The following is a 27,978-nucleotide window of genomic DNA, read 5'->3' as shown; positions in this document are numbered from 1 at the left end:
TATACAGTGCCGTCGTATCAGGGGAAATATAAGCACTGGGCAGGCGAGTTGTTTCTAGAGAAAAGAGATCTTGTAAACTCTGCAAGAACACAGCCTGGTGAAGATCAGAATCCTTGATGAAGATCAAAATCCTTAAGAGAAAGTTGAAGTAGGAAAAAAAAAAATACTGAGGCTCCAGCCTCAGACTGAGCACAATGGGCTGGGACCACAAACGGATTTACTAGGGAAGGAAAGAAGAACATTTTGGCTCCTGCTAGGAAACCTCGCAGACGGAGATTAAGAAAATCATTTGTTTTAATGTTTGGTCCTCAGTCATCTCAGCATACCTCTTCTCAAAAGAGAAACGCTAGGTCCGCCTCATGATCACACGAACAAAGTCTGGCAGGGGGAGAGGACCTGCAGTTAGGTCCTTGCACTTGCGCCGCTGGGCCTGGCCTGCAGGGGGCGCACCAGGGGAGCTTCTGAAGAGAGCCAGTCCTGGAGAAGGCCCCAGCCCTGTGGCTACAGCGGCATCACTGCCCTGGGGCCACAGCTCACCCAAAGGATCCCGAGTTGAAGGGTCAGCAAAGGTGACCCAGCCAAGAACAGGGTGGTTAAAGATGTGCATCTCTTGCGACACAAAATGGGAGCAGCTGGGCAGCCCTGAAGGACTTATGGAGTGGACACTGACTTCAAAATCTCGAACTTTCCCTGGGGGTGCCATGGAAGCCTTTTCTCCCTTCTGATTTTTCCTTGGCTTTGATGAGTGCCGTGGGGAGCCCAGATGTGGGGTAGACATTACTGGTCCATCTCATTGTGGATACCCTGCAAAGAACGACACATTTGCCATTAATGGATATGCTTATGGATAAACGTACCCTCACCCGGCACTGCCCGCATGCAAGCCTGGAGCATTCTGGGTGGTGAGAGGGCCAGGTGCCTTTGCTGAGGACTTGGGACAGCCCTTCAGTGCCGCACGCACCCAAGTTGGTCCTGGTGCAGTGGTGGCAAAGCATGGTTCCCAACCCTGTTTGCTATGCAAGGCGATTTTGTCATAATATCTGTTATCATGACTCACCAGAGGTGTCACTGATTAAAAGGAGGCTAAATTTTTTTAAAAAAAATAATAAATCTTTATTGTTCAGATTATTACAGGTGTTTCTCCCCCATAGCTCCCCTCTACTTGATTCCCAACTCCACCCCATGCCCTTACCCCAGCCGCTGTCTTCATCCATAGGTGTAAGATTTTTGTCCAATCTCTTCCCGTACCCCTCAAACCCCCTTCTCCCTGAGAATTGTTAATCCAATCCCTTTCTATGTCCCTGATTCTATTATATTCACCAGTCCATTTTGTTCTTCAGATTTTTTATTCACTTGATTTTTAGATTCACTTGTTGGTAGGTATGCATTTGATGTCTTTTTGTTGTTCGTAATTTTTACCTTTACCTTTTCCTTTTTCTTCGTCTTCTTAAAAAATACCCTTCAGCATTTTATGTAATCCTGATTTGGTGTTGATGAACTCCTTTAACTTTTTCTTGTCTGTGAAGTTCTTTATCTGACCTTCAATTCTGAATGATAGCTTTGCTGGGTAGAGTAATCTTGGTTGTAGGTTCTTGTTGTTCATCATTTTGAATATTTTTTGCCACTCCCTTCTAGCCTGCATAGTTTCTGTTGAGAAATCAGCTGACAGTCGTATGGGTCTTCCCTTGTAGGTAACTAGCTGTTTTTCTCTTGCTGCTTGTAAGATTCTCTTTGTCTTTTGCCTTTGGCATTTTAATTATGATGTGTCTTGGTGTGGTCCTCTTTGGATTCCTCTTGTTTGGGGTTCTGTGCGCTTCCTGAACTTGTAAGTCTATTTCTTTTACCAGGTAGGGAAAGTTTTCTGCTGTTATTTCTTTCAATAGTCCTTCAATATCCTGCTAGCTCTCCTCTGGCACCCAAAAAAATCCAGATGTTGGTACGCTTTAAGCCATCCCGGAGGCTCCTTACACTATCCTCAGACTTTTGGATTCTTCTTTCTGCCTCTTTGGTTGGGTGATTTTTTTCTTCCTTATATTCCAGATCTTTGATTTGATTCTTGGGGTACGTTGATCTATAGTTGAGTTTCTGTATATATAGGGGCCAGTAGTTCAGCTTCTCCAATCACCTGAGGTGGTTGCTTTTGGTATGTCCCTTTGTGGGCTGAGTGGAAAGTCTTGGTGTAATTAAGCCTTGCTTGCTGTTGGTACACTGGGAGGAATTGATCTCCAGGCCAATTGTCTGTGAGGACCCGCTGTGTCTATAAAGGAAGAACTGCTGTGCTGGAGACTCGGTTTGTTTCAGTGGGGCTTTGGTGCTCACTGAGTCCGTCTCCCGAATGTGTCACTTATGGGTGTGAGTGGTTGAAATTGACCACTAGGAACATTGGCTTCTGGATCTCCAAGGGGATGCAGTTCAGCTGTTGTCTGAGGCCACCCTGCAGGAGCCACAGCAAGAACTAGTTTTCTCCTGTTTGCTTGGGACTTGGCCATTTCGTTGCTGGAGCTGCAGTTTATATTGTTAAGCTGCCACAATACAGACCATTTATATGCAAAAGCAGCTGTGTGTTGCCTGGGCAGGTCTGTAGAATGTGTGGGCTGGGCCTCAGGGCAGGGCTTCAGGGCGGGGCGGGGCCTCAGGACATCACTAGGTTGGGGCGTGGCTAACAGCGATGGCTGCCATCAGCAGTCCCTGCCCTTCCCTGTGTCCAAGTCCCCACGTTTCCAAGTCCCCGCTTCCCTGCGATCCAGTGCAGTAAACAATGATTGCTGCCTGCACCTCTGCAAGAGAGTCACCCTCACTTTCGGACCCAACAGCTTCTCCCCGTAGGCGTCTGGGTTCCCCACGTGACCCCAGAAACTGGATTTCAAATTGATCGAGAGCTTGTTTCCCTTCGCGTGCCTCCGTACCTAGGCACCTCAGCTTTTCAGTGCTTGTGCTCCTTTCTCTTTCAGCCAGCCTTCCCGTGGCTTTGGGTGATAGATATCCTTTATATTAGTTTTAATTTTTTAAAAAATATATATTTTATTGATTTTGTACAGAGAGGAAGGGAGATAGAGAGTTAGAAACATCGATGAGAGTCATTGATCAGCTGCCTCTTGCACACCCCCTACTGGGGCTATGCCCACAACCAAGGCACATGCCCTTGACCGGAATCGAACCCGGGACCCTTCAGTCACCAAGCCAACGCTCTATCCATTGAGCCAAACCGGTCTCGGCCTAGTTTGAATTTTTAAATTGTTTTGCGAGGTGGCAGACCAGCTGTTTATCTATGCCGCCATCTTGATAGGAGTAAATTTTATTAATGTTTTTAAATTTTTTTTTTGGGGGGGGGGGCCTAAATTTTAAAGAGTGGGTCCGTGTGAAGTAAGGACTAGTGCGGGTGGTGTGGAGGTGAATCAGATGACTCGGGAGGCTTGGGACTGATGGGGGTGCCAGGCCCAGCTCTCAATGTTGTCACCACTGGTGCCGGAGGCAAGTGAGGTAATTTTGAGAGGCGGTCTACCTGCTCGTAATCTTCCACGTACTTGTACTTCTTCTCCCGGAAGTAGTATCTTTTCTTCATGCAGTAGAGGACTATGATGTCACACAGCACTGTTGCCTGGAAGAACAAGCCGGGATGTGTTAGTCCCCGTTTTCTCTGTGCCTGGGATCTTCCCAAGGAAAAGCAAGTCTCCTCCACCTCTATGGTAAGGTGACCAGACACCCCAATTTTTAACAATTTGTCCCGTGTCCCGTGACGTTTTTAAAAAGTCCCGATTTAAAAAAAAAAATTTTAAAAATCGGGACTTTTTAAAAACGCTGCGGCACAAATTGTTAAAAAGCGGGACTGTCTCGCCAGAAGCGGGACATCTGGTCACCTTACAAGGCCAGGCCCTGAGGGGTGCAGTCCTCTGGAAACGGAAGTGGGGGTAGGGGTGGGGGTGGGGGGGTAAGTAGGGGGGCGGGAAAGAAGCCCAGAGGGTTGAAGGGAAGGCCCAGGCCTTCAGCCGAGAGGGGCTTGCCTGCCGTGCTAACGATGGCAGAGGGCCCCAGCCCAGGGGTGAACAGAGAGTCTGAGTCACTCACCACCCCGAAGAGCGCCAAGCCGGAGCCAATGCTGATCATGGTTGGGATGATGTCAAATTTCCCAGCCTGCAAAGGACCGGAGGAGGGGAGGGGAAAAAAAAAAAAAAAAGAATTGCGATAGGGGTGGGTAAAGGGCAGGCAAAGAGTGGGGAGAGGACACCTCGCCCCTGGCCCACCCGTTAGAGAGCGACTAGCAGGGTCTGGATGAGGGCCCGGCGGCCCAGCTACCTTTCCGAACACGATGATGTCGAAGCGGATGCCGTAGGCCTTGATCTGTGTGCGGTGCTCCGCGCCCGTGAGGTCAGTGTAGTACTTGGCAAACCTGGGGAGAGGGAAGGGCGCCGCAGTGGGAAACCGCGGCCGGATCTGCCCCCCCCCCCCGGGTCCTGGGCCGGTGATGCGGCAGCGGAGCCCCGCCCCGCCCCCGCCCCCTCTCCCTGCGGCCTCGCAGCATTGGCACTGGCCGAAGATCGGCTCTGCCTGCTGCACAGGTGATGCCCTGCACCTCGGGGCCTCTCCCGGCGCCCGTGCGGGTGGGCCACGCAGCAGGAGGCCTGGCTTGCTGACAAAGCTTCCCTCTCTCCCAACACGGCGGCCTCCTCTGTCTTCAACCGGAACCTCTAGCTCTGAAAGCCCTGCCCTCCTGGCAGCAGAGCCACCTGCCTCTCTCAAGGAGACCCTGGCCACTCAGGGCACGGCGCCGGCCAGCTGCATTCTTCAAGACGGTGAAGCTGGTCACGCCCAGCACCAGCACTGGACTTCTTTTTTTTTTTTTTTTTTTTTAAAGAACCATTGCCGAAACTGGTTTGGCTCAGTGGATAGAGCGTCCGCCTGCGGACTGAAAGGTCCCAGGTTCGATTCCGATCAAGGGCATGTACCTTGGTTGCGGGCACATCCCCAGTAGGAGGTGTGCAGGAGGCAGCTGATCGATGATCCTCTTTCATCGATGTTTCTCTCTATCCCTCTCTCTTCCTCTCTGTAAAAAAATCAATAAAATATATTTAAAAAAAAAAAAAGAGCCATTGCTTCATCGATGGATGAATGGGTAAATGTGGTATATGCACACAATGGAATGGTTATTTGGCTATAAAAAGAGATGAAGTACTAATAAATGCTACAGCCTGGATAAATCTCTAAAGAAACATGATGCTGAGGGAAAGAAAGCAGACACAGAAGGCCACATGCTGTATGACTCCGTTCATATGAAAGTCCAGAACAGGCAAATGCAGAAACAGAAAGTAGATTAGAGGTTGCCAGGGCCTGGGGTGAGGGGGACAGAGAGGCGAGAGCTAAAGGGTACGAGGGATGGCCATGTTTCTGAGGTGATGGAAATGTTCTAAAACTGACTGTGGTGGTAGCTGCACAACTCGGTGAATGTACTGAAAACAACAGAATTCTATACTTCAAATGGATGAACTGTGTGGTATGTGAACTATGTCTCAAAGCCTTCACACACACATACACGGAAATGGCTGAGGGAGAACCACTGAGACGTGATACGTTTGCTGCCTGTTTTATACAGGGAATCCCGGAACCCTTGGCCCATGATCTGTCTCCATGCCATGGCCCAGGCAGGGCCTGATGCTGGCAGGAGTCAGGGGAGGGCTGTCCTTGTGAGGGCCCCATCGGCCTTTCTCTGTTTTGGGGTTCCAACCCAGTGGTTTCTACAAGAACTGTGTGAGGGCAGAGACAGAGCTACACAGATCGAACTCCCTTCCTAGGAAAAGATTCAAACATCCGCCTTTCTATCAGTGAGCCAGATGGTTCAAAAGGACTGCAGATCGCACGTGCATTTGGTTCCCCGTGTCACCACTAGAGGGAGACAAATGCAACACAAAAAGCACCACTGACTTCATGTGGCCCCTCCTGGGCCTATTTTTTAATTTCAGAGGAAGGGGGGGAGGGGTAAGAGGAGAGAGAGAGATATATATCAATGATTGGAGGGAATCATTGATCAGCTGCCTCTTGCACACCCCATACTGGGGATTGAGCCCACAACCTGGGCATGTGCCCTTGACCCTTCAGTCCACAGGCCGATGCTCTATCCTCTTACCAAACCAGCCAGGGCCTGGAGCCTATTTTTTAAAACATATATATATTTTATTGATTTTTTGCAGAGAGGAAGAGAGAGGGATAGAGAGTTGGAAACATCGATGAGAGAGAATCATCAATCAGCTGCCTCTTGCACACCCCTACTGGGGATGTGCCCGCAACCAAGGTACATGCCCTTGACCGGAATCGAACCTGGGACCTTTCAGTCCGCAGGCTGATGCTCTATCCACTGAGCCAAACCAGTTTCGGCCCTGGAGCCTATTTTTGATAGTGGCTACTTGTGTGCAAGATGCGACAAAGGGCAGGTGCAAACGTATGTGGCTACAGGTTTCACCACCTCAGGAAATTGGCAAACAGGACCCTGGCCCCTAAGATGAGGACCTACTGAGTTCCAGGCCCTGAATCTAATACGACTGGTATCTTTCTGAGAAGAGGAGAGGACACGCAGACAGAGGCACAGAGGGGAGGAGGCAGAGACCGGAGTGACGCCTCTACCAGCCAAGGAACACCAAGGATTGCCGGGAGCCACCGGAAGCCGGAAGAGGCGAGGAAGGAGCCCGGCCTTGCTGACACCAGGGTTTGGGGCTTCTGCCCTCGGGAACTGTGGGAGAATACATTCCTGTTGTTCCCAACCCCCCAGTTTGTAGTCCTCTGTTACGGCAACTCTAGGAAACGAATACACAGCACTTGCAGCAGAGAAATACCAAGGCCTCTCCTGAGACTGAGACCTGTATCCTGTGCACATTGGAGATGCCGGGGCAGACTCTGTAATTGAGAAATCAGTTCCTGGGTCAGAGCCCGGATGCCTCTGGACTACAGGGTCACAAACAGCCCTTTCTCGAAAGTAGTGAGTGAGGGTCCCGGCTGAGGCCCGAGAGAGTAGAGCAGCCAGCCTCTCTCAGCTGCTCTGCAAATTGCCTCAACGTGTTTCTTTTATTTTTTTTTAACTTTTTATTGACTTTAAAAAGGAAGGGAGAGGGAGAAAGAGAAACATCAGTGATGACAGAGAATCACTGATTGGCTGCCTCCTGTATACCCCTTTCTGGGATCAAGCCCACGACCTGGGCATGTGCCCTGACCGGGAATTGAACCATGACCTCCCGGTTCATAGGTCAGTGCTCAACCACTGAGCCACACCGGCCGGGCTCAATATGTTTCTTGAGACAAGAAAGGGCAGGCAACGAGGGCTCTCTCCCACGCCAGGATGCCACAGGGGCACGGCCTCTCTAGGAGCATTCTCCTGGCACACGGCTCCCACCTGCCTGTGGCGCTGCTCGAATGCTGGTCTTAGGTGGGTGTGGGTGCCCCCACTGGGGAGTGACCCCAGTCACCACCACCCACCTCACATGCCCACCCATCAGCCCATGCCCATGCCCATGCCCACCTGAAATTGTAGCCGGGGGACACGTTGTGGTTCTTGTCCCGAGTGTCCAGGCGGCGGAAGGAGTACCTGGGCAGGCAGAAGGAGGCAGCTCTGTCCAGGTTGCAGTCCCATCTGATCTGGATCCCCATGATGCCGCCCTGTGGGTCGCGAGCAGAGACAAAAGGGGCGCACTTTCCTCAGAGCCTGATCTGAAATGAGACGCGTTGGAGACGGGGCCAGCAAAGCCAGGTGCCTACCTCGATGGCCATGTCCTGGAAGCTGTACCCTGCGTACTCCACTAGTCTCCCAAGACGGAAGATGGGGCAGAACGGGTCTGTGGCGGCATCGTAAATGCACGACTTGAGGTAGGTGGTGGTGATGTTGGGAAGGATGTTTCTCCTAAAGTCGGGAGGAGCCGGAAAATGGAAGTGAGGAAGATCTCAAAAAAAAAAAAAAAAGTTCTCTCCAAGACCCTGGTGAACTCGCACCGCCGGCCACCACTTACTTGGTGAAGTTAAACTTGGGATACCAGATGTTGTTCTTAACCAGAAGGGTGAAGTTTTCTGCAGCCTTTAAAAAGGCAGGGCTGGAAGAAATGATAACATATGGTTAATGATAACACTGCTGATGTAAGTATAAATATATGTACACTCACAAAGCTATGGACTACTTTTTTAAATTGATTTCAGAGAGGAAGGGAGAGGGAGTGAGAGAAGCATCAATGATGAGAGAACCATTAATCAGCTGCCTCCTACACACCCCCTATTGAAACCCAGGCATGTGCCCTTGAGCAGAATTGAACCTGGGACCTTTCAGTCCGCAGGATGATGCTCTATCCACTGAGCCAAACTGGCTAGGACACTATGTAATATTTTTTTAAAACTAACCAGCACTTATTTATTTATTTATTTATTTAAGAGAGGGATAAGGGAGAAGGGAGAGAGAAACATCCACTGGTTGCCTCCTTCATCCATCCCAGCTGGGGACTGAACTCACAACCTTGGTAAGTGCCCTGACCAAGAAGTAAAACCGTGATGATGCCCAAACAACTGAGCCACACCAGCCAGGGCCCTGTGTAATACTTTTAAAACATATACACATGTGTGTGAAAATGTCATTTTGTTAAAAAAAAAAAAAGGGGGGGGTGGTGGTGGGGTGGTATTTCTAGCACTTTCTACTCCATTGTGTAAACACTAGGTCAAGTGGGGAGATTATAGGCCAAGCCCTCAGCTTTCTTCCTCTCCAGACCTCCTGCCCAGGGCCGCAGGAGCCGGAGAGCCAGGAACAGCTAAGGGGGGGGGTGTGCCCAGTGGCCTCACTGGGATTCTCTCGGCTGTGCTGGGACATTGTCCTCGGGGAGACGCTCAACAGACTTATTTTACAAAAGTCAAAGCACACGCCCTAACCGGTCTGGCTCAGTGAGTAGAGCGTCAGTTCGATTCCGGTCAAGGGCATGAACCTTGGTTGCGGACACCTACCCAGTAGGGGGTGTGCAGGAGGCAGCTGATCAATGTTTTTCTCTCATCCATGTTTCTAACTCTCTAACCCCCTCTCTTCCTCTGTAAAAAAAAATAAATAAAATATATATTTTTTAAAAAGTCAAAGCACAGGCCACTTCACCTATAGGCTAGATCCTTACCTCTCAAAAATACCCAGAGGCTGGTGTCCTCTGGCCCACAGCTTCTCCCAAGTGCCACATCAGCTCCTGGCTGACAAGATGAGTGGAATCTGTCCCCCAGGGGACCCCACTTTGGTGTATTTCCAAGGGAGAATCTGGCACTGGAGGCTGACCCCTCTGTGGGGGAGGCCTCCCCAGATCCAGATGGAATCTTTGAAAATATAAACAACTAGAGGCCCAGTGCATGAAATTTGGGCACTTGGGTGGGTGGGGGGTTGTCCCTCAGCCGGGCCTGTGCCCTCCTGCAGTCCAGGAGCCCTCATGGGAAGAGGCTCCAGCCACCACTGCTGTGCTCACCAGCCGTGAGCCTGGCTCCGGGCTTCTGGCTGAATGGCGCTCCCCGTGTGGGAGCGCACTGACCACCAGGGGGGGCAGCTCCTGAGTTGAGCATCTGCCCCTTGGTGGTCAGGATGCATCACAGCGATTGGTCGGTCCGCCATTCTGTCGATGTGCGTGTTAGCCTTTCATTATATAGGATAGTCTTCCCGATCCTGAGACAGGCACAAGGCCAGGGACAGGTCAGACAATGTCACTAGAAGCTGCAGTGAACATTTCCGGCTGCCCAGCGTGGGGATCAGGGGCTTGTTCTGTGTGAAAAATGGGCGTAAGGCACAACTGTTTCTGGGCAGTTACTCGCAACTGACAGAACGCTAACACTGAGATAAGTCATCGGCTCTCTTATCGCGACAAAGGCCGGGACCCATCTCGCCAACCCATCTCCCACGGATGGCTGCTGACCCGTGGTTGAGAACCGCCACCCAGGGGAGCCTGACTCCACACAGACACCGAGAGCACAGAGCCACTCGCAGGTGTCACTCGGCCCCCTGCCGCCTTCCCTTCGGCCTACGAACCCCTTGGCCAGGACTCACCTTGGCACGAGGGAGTCATCCTCCACCGGGCACCAGGCTGCCACCTCACACGTCTTCAGAGTCCCGTTGTAGGGCACGCACCTTCCTGTTGCAACTCCTACAGGGAAGAGGGGGGGGCCCAGGTCCACAGGTGGCCTCCCGTTTCCTACTTCGGTGAAGCAGAGGGTGGCAGCAGCCCTACCGTGGCACCCTATGCAGTCTGTCCTGAGCTGGGCCGATTCTGGGGTTTACACGGCGCCCCCAAGAGAGGAATTGGAGGGACACGGCTGCCTCGCCACGGCAGGGCTGGGGTGATGCCAAGCCACGGCCCGGGGCAAGGTCTGGGATGGCTTCTCGGGCGCCGATGGCAGAGAGGACTGCCGAGAGCCTCCCCCAGGACCGTGTGAAGGCACTGGGGCATCTGGAGGGTTTCTCCTTCCTGAGATTCCTCCCTCAGGGGAGGTGGTGTGGTCGGGGGCTGCCGACCCCGGGTTGAGTGTCAGTTGAGGGGCTGCAGTCACGTGTTCATACCACTGCTGTGGGTGTCGGTAGTGCCAGCAGGACAGTCGGAGTCTGACTTACACACACTGGTCTTCCCTGGAAGCTGAAAGGAGGAGGAGGAGTGAAAGCAGGTTCCACACGGCCAGCCCCCCCACACATACAGCGGGTCCGGGTGGGCAGGGGGGGGCGGCATGAGGCCTGAGCCTTTTTCCAAGAAGCTGCCTACCTCAGGGCAGAAGCCTTGGGTCTGGTTCATGGTGACAATGATGTTGGTCATGATGAAGATGGAGTTCTCCCCCTGCAGCGGGGACAGAAGGGAGGGCTCTGTCACGTCACCTTCAGAGGAGCCACGCAGAGCCACACAGCCGGACGCCCACTTAACAGGACAGGGCCCCCCTGGCCAGGGAGCTCAGTTCATTACAGCCTCATCCCTAGACAGCAAGGCGGTGGGTTCAATACCCGGTCAGGGCACACAACCAATGAGCCAATCGACCAATGAGCACGTGAGTAAATGCAACAGCAAATGGATGGTTCTCTCTCCCTCTTCTGTCTGTCTCTCCCTCCTTCCTCTAGAATCAATACATAAAAACCAACCACACAAAAACAGAGACGGCACCTTTCACTTCAAGCAGAAGACAATTTTAAAAGCTGGTCTTATGGTCGGTCCCCCATTCTCCCCTCTGAGAGTTGGTAGCCGAATGGAAAACGGACTCTAGCAAATACTTGTGCACTCAGGTCCGCAGCAGCATCGTTCACAAGGACCCAAAGGGAGAAGCAACCCCAGTGTCTTATTGACAAGATGAATGGACACACGCACACGGTGGTCTGTGCCTATGATGGGAATACTATACAGACACCTGCTACAACTGGAGGAACCTTGAGAACATGATGCTGAGTGAGAAGCCAGATGCAAAATCCTACACACTGTAGAGTCCCGTTGATATGAAATGTCCAGAAGAGGTAAAGCGGTAGAGACAGGAAGCAGACCGGCCCTTGCTGTGGGGTGAGGGGAAGGGTGAACTAGAGTGGCTGCTACATGAGTATGGGGTTTCCTTTGAGGGCAACGAAAATGGTCTGGAGCTAGACTGAGGGGATGGTTGCAGAGCAGCATGAATGTGCTGCGCGCCACTGAATTTTTCATTTTGAAAAGCTTAGTAACTGTGATATGCGAGTGTCACCTCCATTTTTTAAGTATGTCTATAACCTAAAATGGTTCCTTAATAAGCTTGACTGATTGAGGGAAAAGAGCCAACAGTGTCCCAAACGCCCTCTGCCAACCGGATGACCTCAGGGGGGGGGGGACAAATAAAACCACCAAACAAACATTTAAAGGTCTCGAATTTGGCTGGTTTTCTTTCCTAACCGGAATTAAAACAAACAAATCACACCAGTGTCGGCCGGCGACACTTCTCCCTTTCAGATGGTTCTGCTTTCTCCTCATAACCCCAGGTGCCAAACGATTCATGTATTAGAAGTCTCTAAGAGACTCGAGAGCAGTTTGTTGGGGATGAGACTGAAGAATTGCTAATAATGACCTCCGACCACAAGCAGTAAAGACAAAGACCCCACAGGTTCTGGCTGGGCCTCCGCCTCCCTGGGCAGCTGTCAGCAGCTCACACCCTGGGGAAGGGCAGAGTGGGCGCTGGAGCCACCTGGGGGGATCAGAGCAATTCCAGTACCCAGGAGTCTGTGGGCATCTGCACCTCCAGTGCTGACAAGGTGGTGGGAGCTCTGAAACAGCTGGCATCTTCGAGAGAAAGGCCTAGACCAAGCCATGCTGGAAGCAGGCAGACAGCCACAGGAGGAGGCACAGGTGTGGCAGGAGCCCGAGTCTGGCCTGGCACCTGTTGGGTTCCCGGATGTGCCCTCTGTAAACTCTCGGTGAAGACAGAAGGCCGCCCCCCCTCTCTCCCGGGTCAGATGTGACCGATTCCACGTGGTTTATCTTTTGGGTTCCTATCTCTTATCTAAGTTTAGGGAAGTTTCGGCCTGGAAATGAGCCAAGCAGGTGCCATGCAAACAAATGCTTGTGTTTCAACTTTGGAGGAGCCCGAGGAGGGCGTGGAAGCTCCCGAGGAGCCCCGTGGACCCGCTTCGACCCCGGGTCTGAGACGGAGGGCCGGCGGGCTGCGTGCTCCTTCCTGCGGAGGGGCAGAGGCAGGGGCCCTCTAATAAACGGGCTGAATGACACTCCCAGGATGGGGCCATGACTTGATAGGAAAGAGGTCTCTGTTGAAACAGGTACGTGCCAACAGGACCAGCTAGCTGCAGCCACTGTGGATCCCCTGTGAGACCCTCCTCATTGAGAAGGTGGGGGAGGGGGGTGAACACACTTGAAGAGAGTGTTTCTGAAGTCCTTGCAATGCTCTGAGCCAAGAGTTGATAGCTTATCTGCATTTACCACTCCGGTCACCCTAGCCCATAGGCCATCTGGAGGGCTGTGCTGGGGTTTGGCTGTGTGGTGCGTGGCCATTACCAATGCTAGAGAGAGTCAATATTTAACTTGGAGGTTTGTGGGTTCACAGACTAAGACGCTGTGTCAAATACTTTCTTCCTTTCCCTTTATTCCTGATGGAGCCCTAGGCGGGGATGTCTGTTTCCTTCTGTTTGGCTTTTCATCTCTGGTTGTTGCTGTTAGTTTTTTTTTTTTTTAATGTATTTTTTTTACTAATTTCAGATAGGAAGAGAGAGGGAGAGAGAAATAGAAACATCAATGATGAAAAAGAATCATTGATCAGCTGCCTCCTGCACACCCCACGCTGGAGATCAAGCCTGCAACCCCGGGCATGTGCCCTGACCGGGAATTGAACCTCCTTGTTCATAGGTCGACATTCAACCACTGAGCCACACCAGCTGGGCGCTGTTAAAGTTGTTAATGCTTTCTGAAACGGTTCGCTTGTGGGTCTACAACCATAAAGCAAATACAAAATGTGGAAAGGCGATTCCTTTATCTGAATATTTCCCTCGGACTTAAAACATTCGCCTTTTCACCTTTAGGGGCTTGAGACAGACCGAGATGCCCACATGGAAAATTTCCTGTGGTTTAAGAGCTGAAGAAACACAGCCGACTGACTATTACCTCTTAGATTGCAAGCCAAAAGGAGATCTGTGCGCACTGATTTATTTCTTGGACTAAAATAAGCAGTCTGGGCCTCGGGGATCTGAGCGTGCTGGCCAGGCCAACCATTAATCAAGTGTGCAAGGTCAGCAAAGAGCAGGGAGCTAAGCAGAGGCTTTCGCATTGGATAGAGTCATAATGGGCAGCTTACCTGAGCTGGAATCACATAATCGGCCACATCCCAGATCCGGAATCCGAGCTGAGAACTGTTAGTTACAGTCACGCCCTTGGCTTTGGCAGTAACCGAGCTGACCACAGAGTCCACTTCCTGGTAGCCCTTTTCCCACACTAACACCCACCTACAAGATAAAAGGGGCCTCTTGAGTTGCCATTAGGGCTTGGTGAATCTGCACTGATGCCAGGGAGCCTCTGCTAGCCGGAAGCTGGAAGAACCACGTTCACTAATTATGTGGCTTTACAAAAGCCGATTAATTTTGTGAGGGGGTGGGGAAGGGTGCCCTCCATTTCCACTTCCGCAAAATAGGCACAGTAACACCTAAACCACAGGTGATTTGTGGGAAATTCATAAGCTGATGCGGGTAAAGCACTTAGCACAGTGATCAGCAGAGAGAAAACGATCAGTTAATGCTGTCCCTCTTATTAGACATTTGAGCACTTGAAAACTAATTTTTTTAAATTGATTTCAGAGAAGAAGGAAGAGGGAGAGAGAGAAACATTAATGATGAGAGAGAATCATTGATCAGCTGCCTCCTGCACGTCCACTACTGGGGTTCAAGCCTGCAACCCGAGCATGTGCCCTTGACCGAAATTGAACACGGAACCCTTCAGTCCACAGGCTGACGCTCTATCCGCTGAGCTAAACCAGCGAGGGCTGAGCACCTTCAAATGCACTATGACCTGCAGAATCACCAAGAGGTAAGATTTCTGGTAATAACAGTTACCATTTTGGGTGTTTTTAGGTGCTAGGCACCGGTCTAAGCTCCTTGTATGTATTAACTAATCCTGACCACTGTGTGAGTCAAGTATCATCATTATCTCCATTTTACAGAGAAGGAAACAGACACAGAGAGGTTAAGTCATCTGCCCAAAGTCACACAGCTGGCGAGTGGCATAATCAGGATCTGACCTCAAGCCTTCTACCTCTGAGGACTCTTCTCTTGCCTTCTAGAAAAGATATACCCTTCAAATAGCTTTTTATAGTAATTTTTATTTTTTCTCTCCAAGAATTCAAGTCACAGGTATGCTCCTTTCCTCTGAAGAGGGGACATTAATGTCAGTCTGAATAATTAAAAATGTAAAGGCATCAGCACATAGTGGTTAGGGCACTGGAAAACAGATGGAAGCCAGCTGATCTCTGGTTCATGTCTCAGCTCTATCCCTCGATAAGGCATACCTTGTATAAGTAGCTTAACTTCTCTGTGCCTCCGTTTTTCCATCTATAAAATGGGAATGATAACAGAACTTCCCAAGATGGTTGTTGTGAGGTTTTAGAAGTTAATGCATGTCAAATGCTTAGGACAAAGTTTGGGAGTCACCATCAATAGGATGAAATTGGCATGATGGAAGTATCTACACCATGGAAATCGCGCAATTCTACAAATCTGAGCTATTGTTAAACACTTTCCAGTGACTATTATGGTTATTTTTTTTTTTTTCTGGAATCAAGAAATGCTAACATCCCTCTCTCCTCCTTATAAGCGGCTGGAACTTCAGAAATTCACTGGTTTTAGTTACTTATTATGCGTTTATCTGATCTGAGCAGTCTCCAAATTCATTTCCCATCTAGATATGGGCGTTTCCCCTTACAAACCCTCTTCTTCAGGGTTTCTAAGAAGTCAACTGCAACATAAGCTTCCATTTAACTCTAGTTGGATATACTGAAGCCTAGGGCCAGAAGGTCACGATAATTTTACCATCTGTGCAATGAATTGCTAAAGAGACACGTGATGTCACATCAGCATGTGATTTAACTATTTCATCATCATGTGACTGATGACAACTGGGTAACTGAGAAATGAAATTCTTTTTGAAGATGGATTGCTATGGGTCACTAGCAGGGAAAAGACCACAATTTCAACAGATGAATTGGATCAGGAAGTTAAGAGATGAGTTGTTTTTGTTTTTATTTTTAAGCCTTCAATTTAGACCCTGAGTCAGTTTTGATCATGGCAAGATGGATAAAAGCAAAGCACTTATTGCTTTAAAAAATCCTCATAATCAAGGTAGCGAACACTTCATAAGAATCTTAAGAAACTGTGCTGCCCAAAAGAAATATAGCATTAGCCACATAATGTAATTTTTAAAATTCTAGTAACCATGCTAAAAAGAGATAAAATTAATTTTAATGAAACCAATAATTTTAACATGTTATCAATATAGGTAATGAAACCAATATATTTTAACATGCTATCAATATAGGATGTAGTATCAGTGTGATATTTTACTGTGTTTTTTGTTTTTTGTTTCTATTATGTCTTCGAAATCTGGTGTATTTTACAGTGATGGCACATCTTAATTTGGAGTAGGAACATTTCAAATGCTCAAGAGCCACATGTGACTAGAGCCTACCATATCCTATAGTTCAGGCACAGATACCGTATTCTCCCTTATCCACTGGGAATGCCTAAAACTGGAGGTAGTTTCCTATCTGGTGTTTTTCCCTATACATACATACCAATGATAAAATCTAACATAAACTAGACCCAGTAAGAAATTAACAATCCTATATAGTAAAAGGTTAACATGCAAATCAACTGAACAGCGGGATGACCGGTCACTATGATGCACACTGACCACCAGGGGGCAGATGCTCAATGCAGGAGCTGTCCCCTGGTGGTCAGTGTGCTCCCACAGGGGGAGCACCACTCAGCTAGAAGCCAGGCACACAGCCAGGCTTACCATGGCAGTGCTAAGGACCCCTACAAGAAGGTACACCCAGGGATCCTGAACTGTGAGAGGGCACAGGTTGGGCTGAGGGACCTCCCTCCAGTGCACGAATGTTGTGCACCAGGCCTCTAGTAACTAATAATAAAATAGAACAATTATAACAAAATACTGTGATCAGAGTTAAGTGAAGGTGGTCACTCTCTGATAACTGACCTGGTAAGTGACTAACAGGAAGGGACTGTACACAGTATGGAAACGCTGGACAAAGAGATGAACATGTCTGGAGTGGGATGGAGCAGGACGCCTCGAAATTTCATCATGCTACTCAGAATGGTGTGCAATTTAAAACTTATGAGCTTTTTTGCCGAGGCCGGTTTGGCTCAATGGATAGAGCGTCGGCTTGGGGACTGAAAGGTCCCGGGTTCGATTCTGGTCAAGGGCATGTACCTTGGTTGCGGGCATATCCCCAGTGGGGGGTGTGCAAGAGGCAGTTGATCGATGACTCTCTCTCATCGATGTTTCTAACTCTCTATCTCTCTCCCTTCCTCTCTGTACAAAATCAATAACATATATTTAAAAAAAAAAATAAAACTTATGAGCTTTTTTTTTTCTTTCTTCTTTTTCCCCTGGAATTTCCCACGTAACAGTTTCAGGCTTTGGTAACTAAAACCGTGGAAAGGGAAATTGCAGAGAAGGGGGAGGGGAGGCTACTATTCTATCTGCAGTCTAGAACTTCACAGATCCCCTAAGGTAGATGTAAGCCGGTCTTCCCAGGAGCTTCAGGAGCTAAGAGGGAAAAGCTGCATGAGAGAGAGCTCAATTCCCAGTGCTTCACATCCTACCCAGCAAGTCACTCCTGGTAGCCAGCTGTATGGACATCACAATGGCTGCATCACAATGACCGAGTTCACGGTGGAACTGAATGAGACCTGCTTGAGTCCAAAACCTGGGGATAGGCTAGGCCCGAGGTCGGCAAACTGTGGCTCGCGAGCCACATGCGGCTCTTTGGCCCCTTGAGTGTGGCCCTTCCACAGAATACCACGGCCTGGGCGAGTCTATTTTGAAGAAGTGGCGTTAGAAGAAGTTTAAGATTAAAAAAATTGGCTCTCAGAAGACATTTCAATCATTGTGCTGTTGATGTTTGGCTCCGTTGACTGATGAGTTTGTCGACCACCTGGCCGCTAGGTGGTTCTGGAGCGGAGCCCACACCTGGAAAGCCATTTTATTGAGTACTGTCAGTACCTACGGCTGCAGGGCTGGCAGAACCTGTCTGATCATGAGAATTCCCTGAGCAGTGTTAACAGATTCCAAGCTCCACCCCAGGTGACGCTGAGCAGTTCCTCAGGGTACATCTTTTCACGGTCAGGTAGATCCGGGAAACACTGGGACACTAGTTCCCAAACTTTGCTGCTCAGCAGAATCACCTAGGGAGCTGGTCTTACTTTCGAGCAATGGAATCAGAAAGTCTGGGGATGGCAGCCAGCAATTAGTATTTTTTTTTTAATGATTCCCAAATGGTGGTTTGTGTAGTTTGGGGACTGTTGCAATAGGCCTTTTAAGTAAAGAAATGACAAAGCAGATAACATCTGTCAGCTCAGTAGCTATGCAACCATAGCATCCCAGGTGGCCCTTGAAAGCGGGCTCAGTTGGTAAGTTAATTCCCGCCTCCTCTCTCCAGTTCTATTAGATTGTAAGGAGGTGCATTCAATTAAAATTAAACACTTGGTGAGGAAGGATGGTGGCTGGGCATATCTATGCAAAGAGGACAGCATGGGGAGGGATGGGGCTGAGGCAGGCAGGTACCTATTCCCAACCACCCCATAAGAGGAAGGAAGCAAACTGGAAGTGTGACCTCTACTATCTTGGATTACCACATGATGTTAAAGGACAGGCCCGGAAATCACAGACCCAAAAGGAAACAAGGGTTAATCCCAAACCACGGTTTCTGTTAGATCATCAGAATAGGAAATGACAAAGATTGAGAAATTTAGGGAACGCGCGCTCCCCCTCCTTCCCGGAGCCAAAGGACATCACGGAGCCAGTCAGAATGACCGGAAGCAGGAAAGGCGAGAATGAAGGTCTGGCCAGGGTTTGCCCCTAACACACCACATCCAAGCAGTCTTCTGCCTCAGAGCCTGGCACAGCGCCCATCCCCCGGTGGCTGGGGTCCCCGGAGGGGTGTGTCACCGGCCTGGGGGGGGGGTGCTCGCTGGCTTCCGGACCCCACCTGGAGGGCGCCCGCAGGGCTCACCAGGATGAGCAGGTGCACAGCGGGGACCCGGAGGGAGCAGCGGGTCCCAGGACCCCACGGGGTCGCCGACCCGGCCGCGCTCACCCGATGACGTAGGCCAGGATGAACAGCTGCACTGCCCGGTTCATGAGCCCCACTTTACGGCTGCGGATGAGCACGATGCGCGGCGTGTCGTACTCAAACAGGAAGCCCCTCAGCCAGGAGCAGCAGCCCGCCATGGCCGCCCGACTCGCCGCAGGGCTGCGCAATAGGGACCCGGCGGAGCGCACGCAGGCCTCCGGGCCCGGAGCCCGCCCCCTCCCGCCAGGAGCCCCGCCCCTCCTATCAGGAGGCACGCCCACTTCTGCCTGGAGCCCCCCCCCCGCCAGGAGCCCCGCCCCTCCTATCAGGAAACACGCCCTCTTCCGCCTTTATCCCCGCCCCCTTCCCACCTGGAGCCCCGCCCCCTCCCCCACCTGGAGCCTCGCCGGGAGCTTCGCCCTAGCGTCCGATCCGGCGACGACGTCACGCGGGGGAGGGCTCTGAAGGAGGCGGTGCGGCCCTTGGGGGACAGGCCAGGCGGTAGGTGGGACCTCCCCTCGGGTGCGGGAGACGCCTCTGGAGGCTGGGGAGTCGGGGGGCGTTGCGCACAGAGACCCTCACGAGAGGACCCGTGAGGGCGAGCGACCCGCCCCCTCAGGGGGCCGGAGGGCGGGGGTTTGAGTGACCCCTCAGGAGGGCTGAGGAGAAGCAGTGGCCTTCTTAGGGGGATGGAGCCTTCGAGGAGAGTGAGGAGGGGTAATGAGCCTAGGGAGCCTAGGTGGAGTGAGGAGGGGTAATGAGCAACCCCCTGAGGGGGGTCCTGGCGGCGGGGCCCGCGGGACGGTGTAGGTGGGAGGGCAGCCCTCTTTGCCCCCTCAAACCAAAGGCCGTAATGGAGGGTTGGGGGCAGTGCTGCCTTCTCAAACTCTGGGGGCAGGGCGGGGGTGACCCAAACGCCGGGCCAAGTGCCCTAGGAGCCCTTACCTGGAGCCCTGCACCCTGTAAAGTGTCCCTCCTGGAGCTGAAGCCAGGCCACATCCTAAACCAGTTCAGATGCTTCCTTAGTTGCAGGACAGGGGGGAGGAAGCAGCCTGAGCCAGGTGAGAAAAATGGTCAAATGATTTGAGTAGACACTTCCTCAGAGAAGGTACACAAATGCTTAATAAGGATATGTGACATTTTCAATATCTCTAGTCACTATGCAAATCAAAAGGACATTGACATACTTCAGCCCACTGGCTTAGCTATAAATCAAAACAAGCAATTAAAAAGATGGCAAGGGTCACCCAGGTGGCATGCATGGCTCAGTGGTTGAGCTTTGACCTATCAACCAAGAGGTCACAGTTGGATTCCTAGTCAGGGCACATACCCAGGTTGCAGGCTTAATCCCCAGTGTAGGACTTGCAGGAGGCAGCCCATCAATAATTTTTTCATCATTGATGTTTCTATCTCTCCCTTCCTCTGTGAAATCAATGAAAATACATATTTTTAAAAACATGGCAAGGTTGTAGAGAAATTGGAAGCCTCACATTGCTGGTGGGAAAGTAAAATGATGCAGGCACTTTGGAAAATAGTTTGACAGTTTTTCAAAGTGTTAAACAGAATTACCATAAGACCTAGCAATTTTACACACACACACACACACACACACACCATATATATATATATATATATATATATATATATATTCCTATATAATAAAGAGGTAATATGCAAATTGCCCTCATGCCCTCACACAAGATGGCCGCCCCCAAGTAGTCAAAGATGGTTGCCCCTATGTGGTCAAAGATGGCTGCCACAAGATGGCCAGCAGGAGAGGGCATTTAGGGGTGACTGGGCTAGCAGGGGAGGACAGTTGGAGGCGACCAGGCCTGTAGAAGAGGGCAGTCGGGGTAGTGACCAGGCAGGCCTGCAGGAGAGGGGAGTTAGAGGTGACAAGGCCAGCAGGGGAGGGCAGTTAGGGGCAACCAGGCCTGCAGGGGAGGGCAGTTGCGGGGGAGGGGGGGAACCAGGAGAGGGCAATTGAACATCCCCTGAAGGGTCCCAGATTGTAGAGGATACAGGCATTCGGGGAGACACCCCCCCCCCCCCGAGTGCACAAAATTCATACACCAGGCCTCTATTATATATATCATACATACACTACATATCTTATATATATGTATATATTTCATATATGTGTATATATCATATACATGTATATATGTCATATATATCTTTTATATATGTGTGTGTATATAGTGTCTCTAAGAGAATTGAAAAGATATGTTCATGATAAAACTTGTACATGAATGTTCATGGCAGCATTATTTCTTTCTTTTTTTTTTCTTACACTGTTTATTTTTATTTTTATTTTTTTTACATATTTTATTGATTTTTTTTGCCCCCCTCCCTCCCTCCCACACATCCCCTCCCTCCCCAGAGTTTTATGTCCATTGGTTGTACTTATATGCATGTATACAAATCCTTCGGTTGATCTATTATCTCCCCCAGATCCTCCTCCCCTCCCCGCTGTAATTTGACGGTCTGCTTGTTGCTTTACTGTCTCTATATCTATCTTTTGGTTCATCAGTTTATAATGTTCTTTATTATCCACAAATGAGTGAGGTCATGTGGTGTTTCTCTTTCATTGATTGGCTTATTTCACTCAGCATGATGTTCTCCAATTCCATCCAGGTTGCTGCAAATGATGAGAATTCCTTCTTTTTTATGGCAGCATAGTATTCCATTGTGTAGATGTACCATAGTTTTTGGATCCAATCATCTGCTGATGGGCACCTAGGCTGTTTCCAAATTCTGGCTTTTGTAGATTGTGCTGCTATGAACATAGGGGTGCATATATCCTTTCTGATTGGTGTTTCTAGTTTCTTGGGATATATTCCTAGAAGTGGGATTACTGAGTCAAATGGGAGTTCCATTTTCAGTTTTTTTGAGGAAACTCCACACTATTCTCCACAGTGGTTGCACCAGTCTGCATTCCCACCAGCAGTGCACGAGGGTTCCTTTTTCTCCGCAACCTCGCATGGCAGCATTATTTCTAATAGCTAACAAGTGGAAGTAACCTAAATTCCTGTCAACTGATGAATGGATAAGTAAAATGTGGTACAGCCATACAATGGAATATTTTGTCATAAAAAGATATGGTATATAAAAATATATGTATCATGTTGATACAATATATGCTAACAACACATGAACCCTGAAAACATTATGCTGAGTGAAAGAAGCCAGACACAAAAGGTCACTTTTTTATTTTTATTGATTTTAGAGAGGAATGAAGAAGGAGAGAGAGATAGAAACATCAGTGATGATAGTGAATAATTAATTGTCTGCCTCCTGCATGCTCTGCACTGGATATCGAGCCCACAACCCAGGTACATGCCCTGACTGGGAATCAAACATGATCTCCTGGCCCATTGGTGGACACTCAACCACTGAACCACACCAGCCGGGCTGAAAGGTCACGTCCTATATAATAAAAGCCTAATATGCTAAGTATCCAGTTGTCTAGTCATCCGTTCAACCAATCAAAGTGTAATATACCAATAATATTCTAAGGCTGCTCAACTGTTTGCTATGTCATGCACTGACCACCAGGGGGCAGGTGCTCCAACTGGTAGGTTAGCTTGCTGCTGGGGTCCCACCAATCAGGACTGAGCAAGATGGGCTGCACATGCCCTGGACCCCTCCAGCAGTCCCTCCCCAACTGGCCAATTTCCCGCATCCCTCCCTGGCCCCGATTGTGCACCAATGGGATCCCTCGGCCTGGCCTTCACCCTCTTGCAATCTGGGACCCTTTAGGGGATGTAGGAGAGCTGGTTTTGGCCTGATTCCGCAGGCCAAGCCGAGGGACCCCACTGGAGCACAAACTCATTCATCGGGCCTTTAATATTGTATAAATTCTGTTTATTTGAAACATCCAAAATAGGTAAATCACAGAGACAGAAAGCAGATTAGTGGTTTCCAGGAAAGGAGGTATTGGGACTGATTGCTAATGAGTATGAGGTATCCATTTGGGGTGATGAAAATGTTCAGGAAAATTTAGATGCAGAACTTGTGAATATACTAAAAGCCACTGAATTGTACACTTTAAAGGTCAGGTTTTATGGTATGTGAGTTATATATCAAATATTAAAAAGAAACAGTGGACAACCAGGTTATCGGGGGAAAAAGTAAATAATAATGGGTCAAACCTCATGTTCTTTCTTCATAGGGGAAAACCTCGGGCCCTCACACAGAGCGTATTTTTATCTTAGATTAAGTCCTAAGTCTGGCTTATCTGGTGTCCTTGGTTGCATGTGAAACCAGTTCACTCATGACAGTGTTCTCTAAAAACTGCCCTTCCTCACAGAGATGGCCCCAGCACCCGTTTTTATGTTGTGACTTTATTAATTGAACCACAGGAGTAACCTGACCCAAACAGGGTCAATCTGATGGTCTCCCTTGGAAGGGTTGCACTGGGAGAGAGGCAGCGCTTTGTTCTTTCCAAGTGACTAAAATTGAATTGAGTAACCGCAGGAGTCGCGGCAGAGTCATCTATTTTTAAAAAATATGTTGATTTTAAAGAGAGAGGAAGAGAGAGAGATACATCAATTTGCTATTTCACTTATTTATGCATTCATTGGTTGTTTCTTGCAGGTGCCCTGACCAGGGATTGAACCCAGAATCTTGGTATATTAGGATGATGCTCCGACCAACTGAGCTACCTGGCCAAGTCCATGGCAGAGTCATCTTGGGAGAGAAGCCAAGGAGGGGAGCCTGCAGGATCAAAGAATGACACAGATGGGCCAAGGAACACAGAGGTGAGAGTAAGAAAAATGCCTCTTTGGTTTTTGCTGAGTTTCTACTTCCTGGTTCTGCCCCCTTGGTTCACCTTTGCCCTTAAGATACCCTCATGACCTTGTAATAAATGTACTTTTTTTCCCCCTTGAGCTGGTATGCTTCTGAAAGTTGGCCTTGAAAATACTTTGGTTACGGTGCTAGGTTCCAAGAGATGAAGACAGACTGTCACCAGTAATGTGGGTGTTAACTGTTTGTATTAAGGAAGCAAATTAGAAAGAGGTAGGAGGCACTGCCTAAGGACACCAGGATTAAGATCAGAAATAATAGCCCATAAAGAGAAATACGTTCCTATAAAAAGTAGAGCCGAGAACTCCAAAAAGCTCGTCAGTCTGGGACCATTTAGTTGTGAGGCAGCAGTGGCCAACATCGGTGTGCCTTAGGGTGTCCTTTGGTTGCAGGGGTCCTCAAACTTTTTAAAGTGGGGGCCAGATCACGGTCCCTCAGAGAGCTGGAGGGCCGGACTATATGAACTACTAATTCCTTCTGTAACACCTTGGCTGCGCTCACTGCCCAAAAAACCTGGCGGGCAGGATCAGACTCCCCTGGGGGCTGCATGTGGCCCGCGGGCTGTAGTTTGAAGACCCCTGGTTAGAGCATGGTAAGAATGATGTTTGTCACAATGGCCTTGAGCCACAAAAGGCCAGTCAGATGAAGCAATATCCTTTGTTCGGAGTTATCTTCAATGAAAAAATTGTTTACATCAAATGTTCAGGCATTGAGAGATGTAAGATTCAACTTGTCTGGCACAGACAGATCTTGTGAAATACGTCATTGTATAACTAACAGATACTAGTACATGTAGTCCAAATGTATAATTACATATACCTCCAAAAACAGCTCATCTTCTAAATAAAGAACGAGTTGGTAGCAAAATTGAATAATGATAAATTATTTTCTAATTTTGTTGTTGCTTTCCCCGTGGAATCCTTCAGGCTGAAGCTGTTATAGAACAGGAAAAAAAAACACAAAAAAAAAACACAAACCTGACTCTTATCTAAAAAGCCATATTCTGATCACAGTTATCTTCTGTGTTATCTGCTGCATCAGTGGGTCTCAAACCCGTCAGACCAAGGTCCCTTTTAAAGGAAATATTTTCTAATATCCCTTTAGTAGCCCCGAAAGAAATTAACATGGAATATAAGCTACCTGTACTCAATTAAATATGTATATATGTAAATTTATATATGTGTTTGGTTTGCATGTTCATGATGATTAATGATATTGGGCTTTTCATGTCCATATTGGCCATTCTATATATCTTTATAGAAATTTCTGTTCAGCTCCTTTGCACATTTTTAATTAGGTTGTCTCTAAGTCGTAAAGATTCCTTATAAGTTTTAGATACAATTTTTTATATGACATATGATCTTCAAATATTTTCTCCCACTCAGTGGCGTGGGATGAATTACAGGTTATAGAAGTGGAGAGAGTGGGGTGTATGATATTCTTGCAGATGAACTAGACCTATTTTTGTAATTGTGTCTTGAAATCCCAGCACATTTGCCATTTGATCTCTAGGATGTAAAAAGACCTCAAAGACCAGATCCTTTGATAGGCAACAGAGAATAGAAGGTGGGTAGGGGGGAAAAGCCAGGAATACAAGAGATGATGGAGGAGTTTTGAGCTTGACCTTTGGAGATTGTGTGTCTGATGTTACTGAAAACCAACAGTATTCAGGAGTGGACACTGTGTATGCCAGGATGTGTGTGGATATATAATATTATTTCCCAGTTGTGCATCCTTAGATAAGCTATTTGCTTTCTGGGAGCCTGTCTTTTTATCTAAAGTAGGGGTGTCGAACTCAATCAGAGAAGGGGCCAAATCTAAAATCCAGCCTAAATCGCGGGCCGAATGGTTTACTGAACAGTCATAAACTGACAATGTCATAAACTGACAGCGGAGTGCAGTGATGACAGCGCGGTGCGGGGCACATTGCAAGGCCTGGCGGGCTGCATTTGGCCCGCGGGCCTTGTGTTTGACACATGTGATCTAAAGAATGGGGATAGGTGGTGTTGTGAATGTCCAGTATGACATCATCTATATATATAAAAGCCTAAGCAACTAACTGAACAACCCAATGACCAGTCAACCAGTTGTTATGATGTGCACTGACCACCAGGGAGCAGACACTCAACACAGAAGCTGCCTCAATACTCTCATAGTGGGAGTGCCGCTGTTGACTGATGGGCTCACAGCTGGCAAGCACAGCTGTGGCAGCACAAGCCTCTCCCTCCTCCACAGCAATACTACCAAGCACACCATGGCAGCAGGCGCAGAGGGGCGGGATGAGCCAGAGTGGTGCCTGGCCTGGGCTCGGGCTCCTTGCCAGCCGCCTGCTGCTTTGCACACTACTACAGCTGCTGCAGCCAGGGCAACCCCCCTGTTCTTCAAGGATGGCTCGGGCACTGGCATTCACATAGCGGGCACAGTACCCAAGGCCCAGCTTCCTGAGCTTAGTCTCCACCTCTGGACATCATCAAGCTGGATGAGCTGAGGTCTGAAGGCTTGGCAGAGCCACTCCACCATGCCAGTGATGCGAACAATGTTGTTGTTGGAGGAACAGATGAAGGAGAAAAGGCACTCGATGGGATCCTGTTGTAGGAGTTGAATACCTTGGAATTTCTGAGCTACTTTTTGGAAGTGGGGGTCCTTGGAACTCCAATGGCGATATAATTGAGCCAGGCTGACATCCAGCTGGAAGTACTGGTGCAGGGCCTTTAGCTCTTCTGGTGTGGGCTTGCCAGTCTGGCCCTTTTCTCCTCGGTACACAGCGCAGTAGAGCTGCTCCTCCGTCTGGGCAATGTCCATACCTGGTCTGCCAGCACGCCACTCCAATGCACAGGGTTTTGCTCCTTCCACCGGAAGGATTGTACAGAAGCTAGAACCAAGTCCAGGCGCAGCTCAGAACATGGACAGGGTATGGAGGCCCACAGGGCCAGGACGGAGGATAGAGTGCGATGCCCCATGCTAACCAGGCAAAAGGGAGCAGACTAATATTTCTGTGTCAGGCTCCACCCCATAATGGCTCCACCCTTTCGGAACCAGATCTACTCGCTACCAACAGACCTAGCCCACTAAGAGACCACGAACCTGAATGCCTGGCTCACCGAAGGCCTCGCCAAGCTCCACGAAACCCTCGCCTCTCAGTGTTTGTATTCGATGATAGTATTTTAAATTTCCATTGTTTGGTTGCAGAGTCAAAGAACTTCTAAGTTCATGCAAGCAAATCACAAAGCACTGTCTTGGGATTTTTCCCAATTCTTTTCTGTCCTTAAGTGTAGCCCCTGAAAAATTGGCAAACACTGTGCATTGGAGTAGTTTCTCAATTCTCGAGAGTCAGGCATGTGTGACTCGAGCTCTGCAGATAGGCATGAGATGGGTGGCTTGCAGTTGTAAGCACAATCAACAGGAAGTGTTTATGGAGGGTAGCATCCTGTCACTTTCTTCAGTTGCTTCCCTTTTTCTGTGTTTTTTTTTTTTCTTCTTCTTTTTTCCCCCATTTCTCTGTCAGCAAGAAATTCCATGGGAAGTGGGGTGACAAATGGTGGTTTTCTTTGGGTCAGTTGAGAGTAAAGGGTGCCTCTTTCCTGTCCTGAGAATTACTCAGAATGCTCATCTCTTTCCTCTCTCTGCTGTAGGACTTTTAACTAGTTTTGGGGCATCATCAGCTTCATCCTTTTGTTTGGCCCAAATCTGCCATTTGGCTTTGCTTTTGGTCTCAGCCTTCAGAAGTCCTACTTCAACATCAGTTCTGACCCCTTTGAACTTGAATGTGATCAGTGACTGTGGAATCACATAAGTAATCATTGTTTCTAATCAGATTATCAATGTCAGTAATATGAATTAGGCCTGTCATTGGGATTTGTTGTTAGTATGTGGATATTAACTTTTGAATGTAGGTGAACATTCTACTTGTAGCTGGAGAGGAAAAAAAAAACCCTCCTTAAATCCTTTATATGTTGAAATTCTATCAGTAGTATAAATATACGTTTATATTTATTATTGCTAAAATCTTATCTAATAGGGAATATGCGAATTGACTGTCACACCCTCACAAAGGATGGCAGTGCCCAGAGCCAATAAGGAGGGAATATGCTAATTGACTGCAATGTCCTCAAAGATGGTGGTGCCCACAGCCACAAGATGGTGAGGCCCAGTCCCTTCAGCCCCACCAGGGCAGCAAGCTTGTGGTTCTGGCTGCTCCTCACGCCTGCCTCCAGAGACCCCCAGTCCTCTCAGTCTTCCAGCCACCCAGGTCCAACCTAAGGTGCAGGCAAGACTCGGATGGTGGCTGCCCAGCCGCCCAGGGCCAGCCCGAGGCACAGGCAAGCCGCCGATGGCGGCTGCCCAACCACCCAGGGCCACCTGAGGTTTGCGCTGCTGGTAGTGGCA

At 49.0% G+C, this 27,978-nt stretch overlaps 2 protein-coding genes and 1 pseudogene across 3 annotated transcripts in view; 1 reads left to right on the top strand and 2 right to left on the bottom strand.

Moving 5' to 3' along the window:
• Window positions 1-275: 275 nt before the first annotated feature.
• On the bottom strand, window positions 276-19,030 carry P2RX4 (purinergic receptor P2X 4). The gene is made up of 12 exons (XM_084868050.1): window positions 18,808-19,030; window positions 13,777-13,924; window positions 10,734-10,805; window positions 10,538-10,610; window positions 10,028-10,124; window positions 7,986-8,066; window positions 7,738-7,879; window positions 7,502-7,638; window positions 4,294-4,387; window positions 4,066-4,131; window positions 3,503-3,598; window positions 276-804 (listed from the first exon to the last, which is right to left on the bottom strand). The coding sequence occupies exons 1-12, from the start codon at window positions 18,939-18,941 to the stop codon at window positions 778-780; spliced, it is 1,167 nt and encodes a 388-aa protein (XP_084724176.1). The 5' UTR covers window positions 18,942-19,030; the 3' UTR covers window positions 276-777.
• Window positions 19,031-19,156: 126 nt separating this feature from the next.
• The window catches only part of IFT81 (intraflagellar transport 81), a 120,607-nt gene continuing 111,785 nt past the window's right edge, over window positions 19,157-27,978 (top strand). The window contains exons 1-2 of the mRNA XM_084868033.1: window positions 19,157-19,284; window positions 23,383-23,546. Coding sequence (XP_084724159.1) covers window positions 23,518-23,546 — 29 coding nt within the window. The 5' untranslated portion in view covers window positions 19,157-19,284; window positions 23,383-23,517. The remainder of the gene's footprint in view (window positions 19,285-23,382; window positions 23,547-27,978) is intronic.
• On the bottom strand, window positions 25,938-26,552 carry LOC311613764 (N-glycosylase/DNA lyase-like; annotated as a pseudogene). Its single transcript has one exon. The product of its transcript is annotated as an N-glycosylase/DNA lyase-like (transcript).

The sequence above is a fragment of the Pipistrellus hanaki genome, assembly GCF_964339955.1.
Source record: "Pipistrellus hanaki genome assembly, chromosome: 19".
NCBI lineage: Eukaryota > Metazoa > Chordata > Mammalia > Chiroptera > Vespertilionidae > Pipistrellus > Pipistrellus hanaki.
This window is presented reverse-complemented; position numbering and strand designations above follow the sequence as displayed.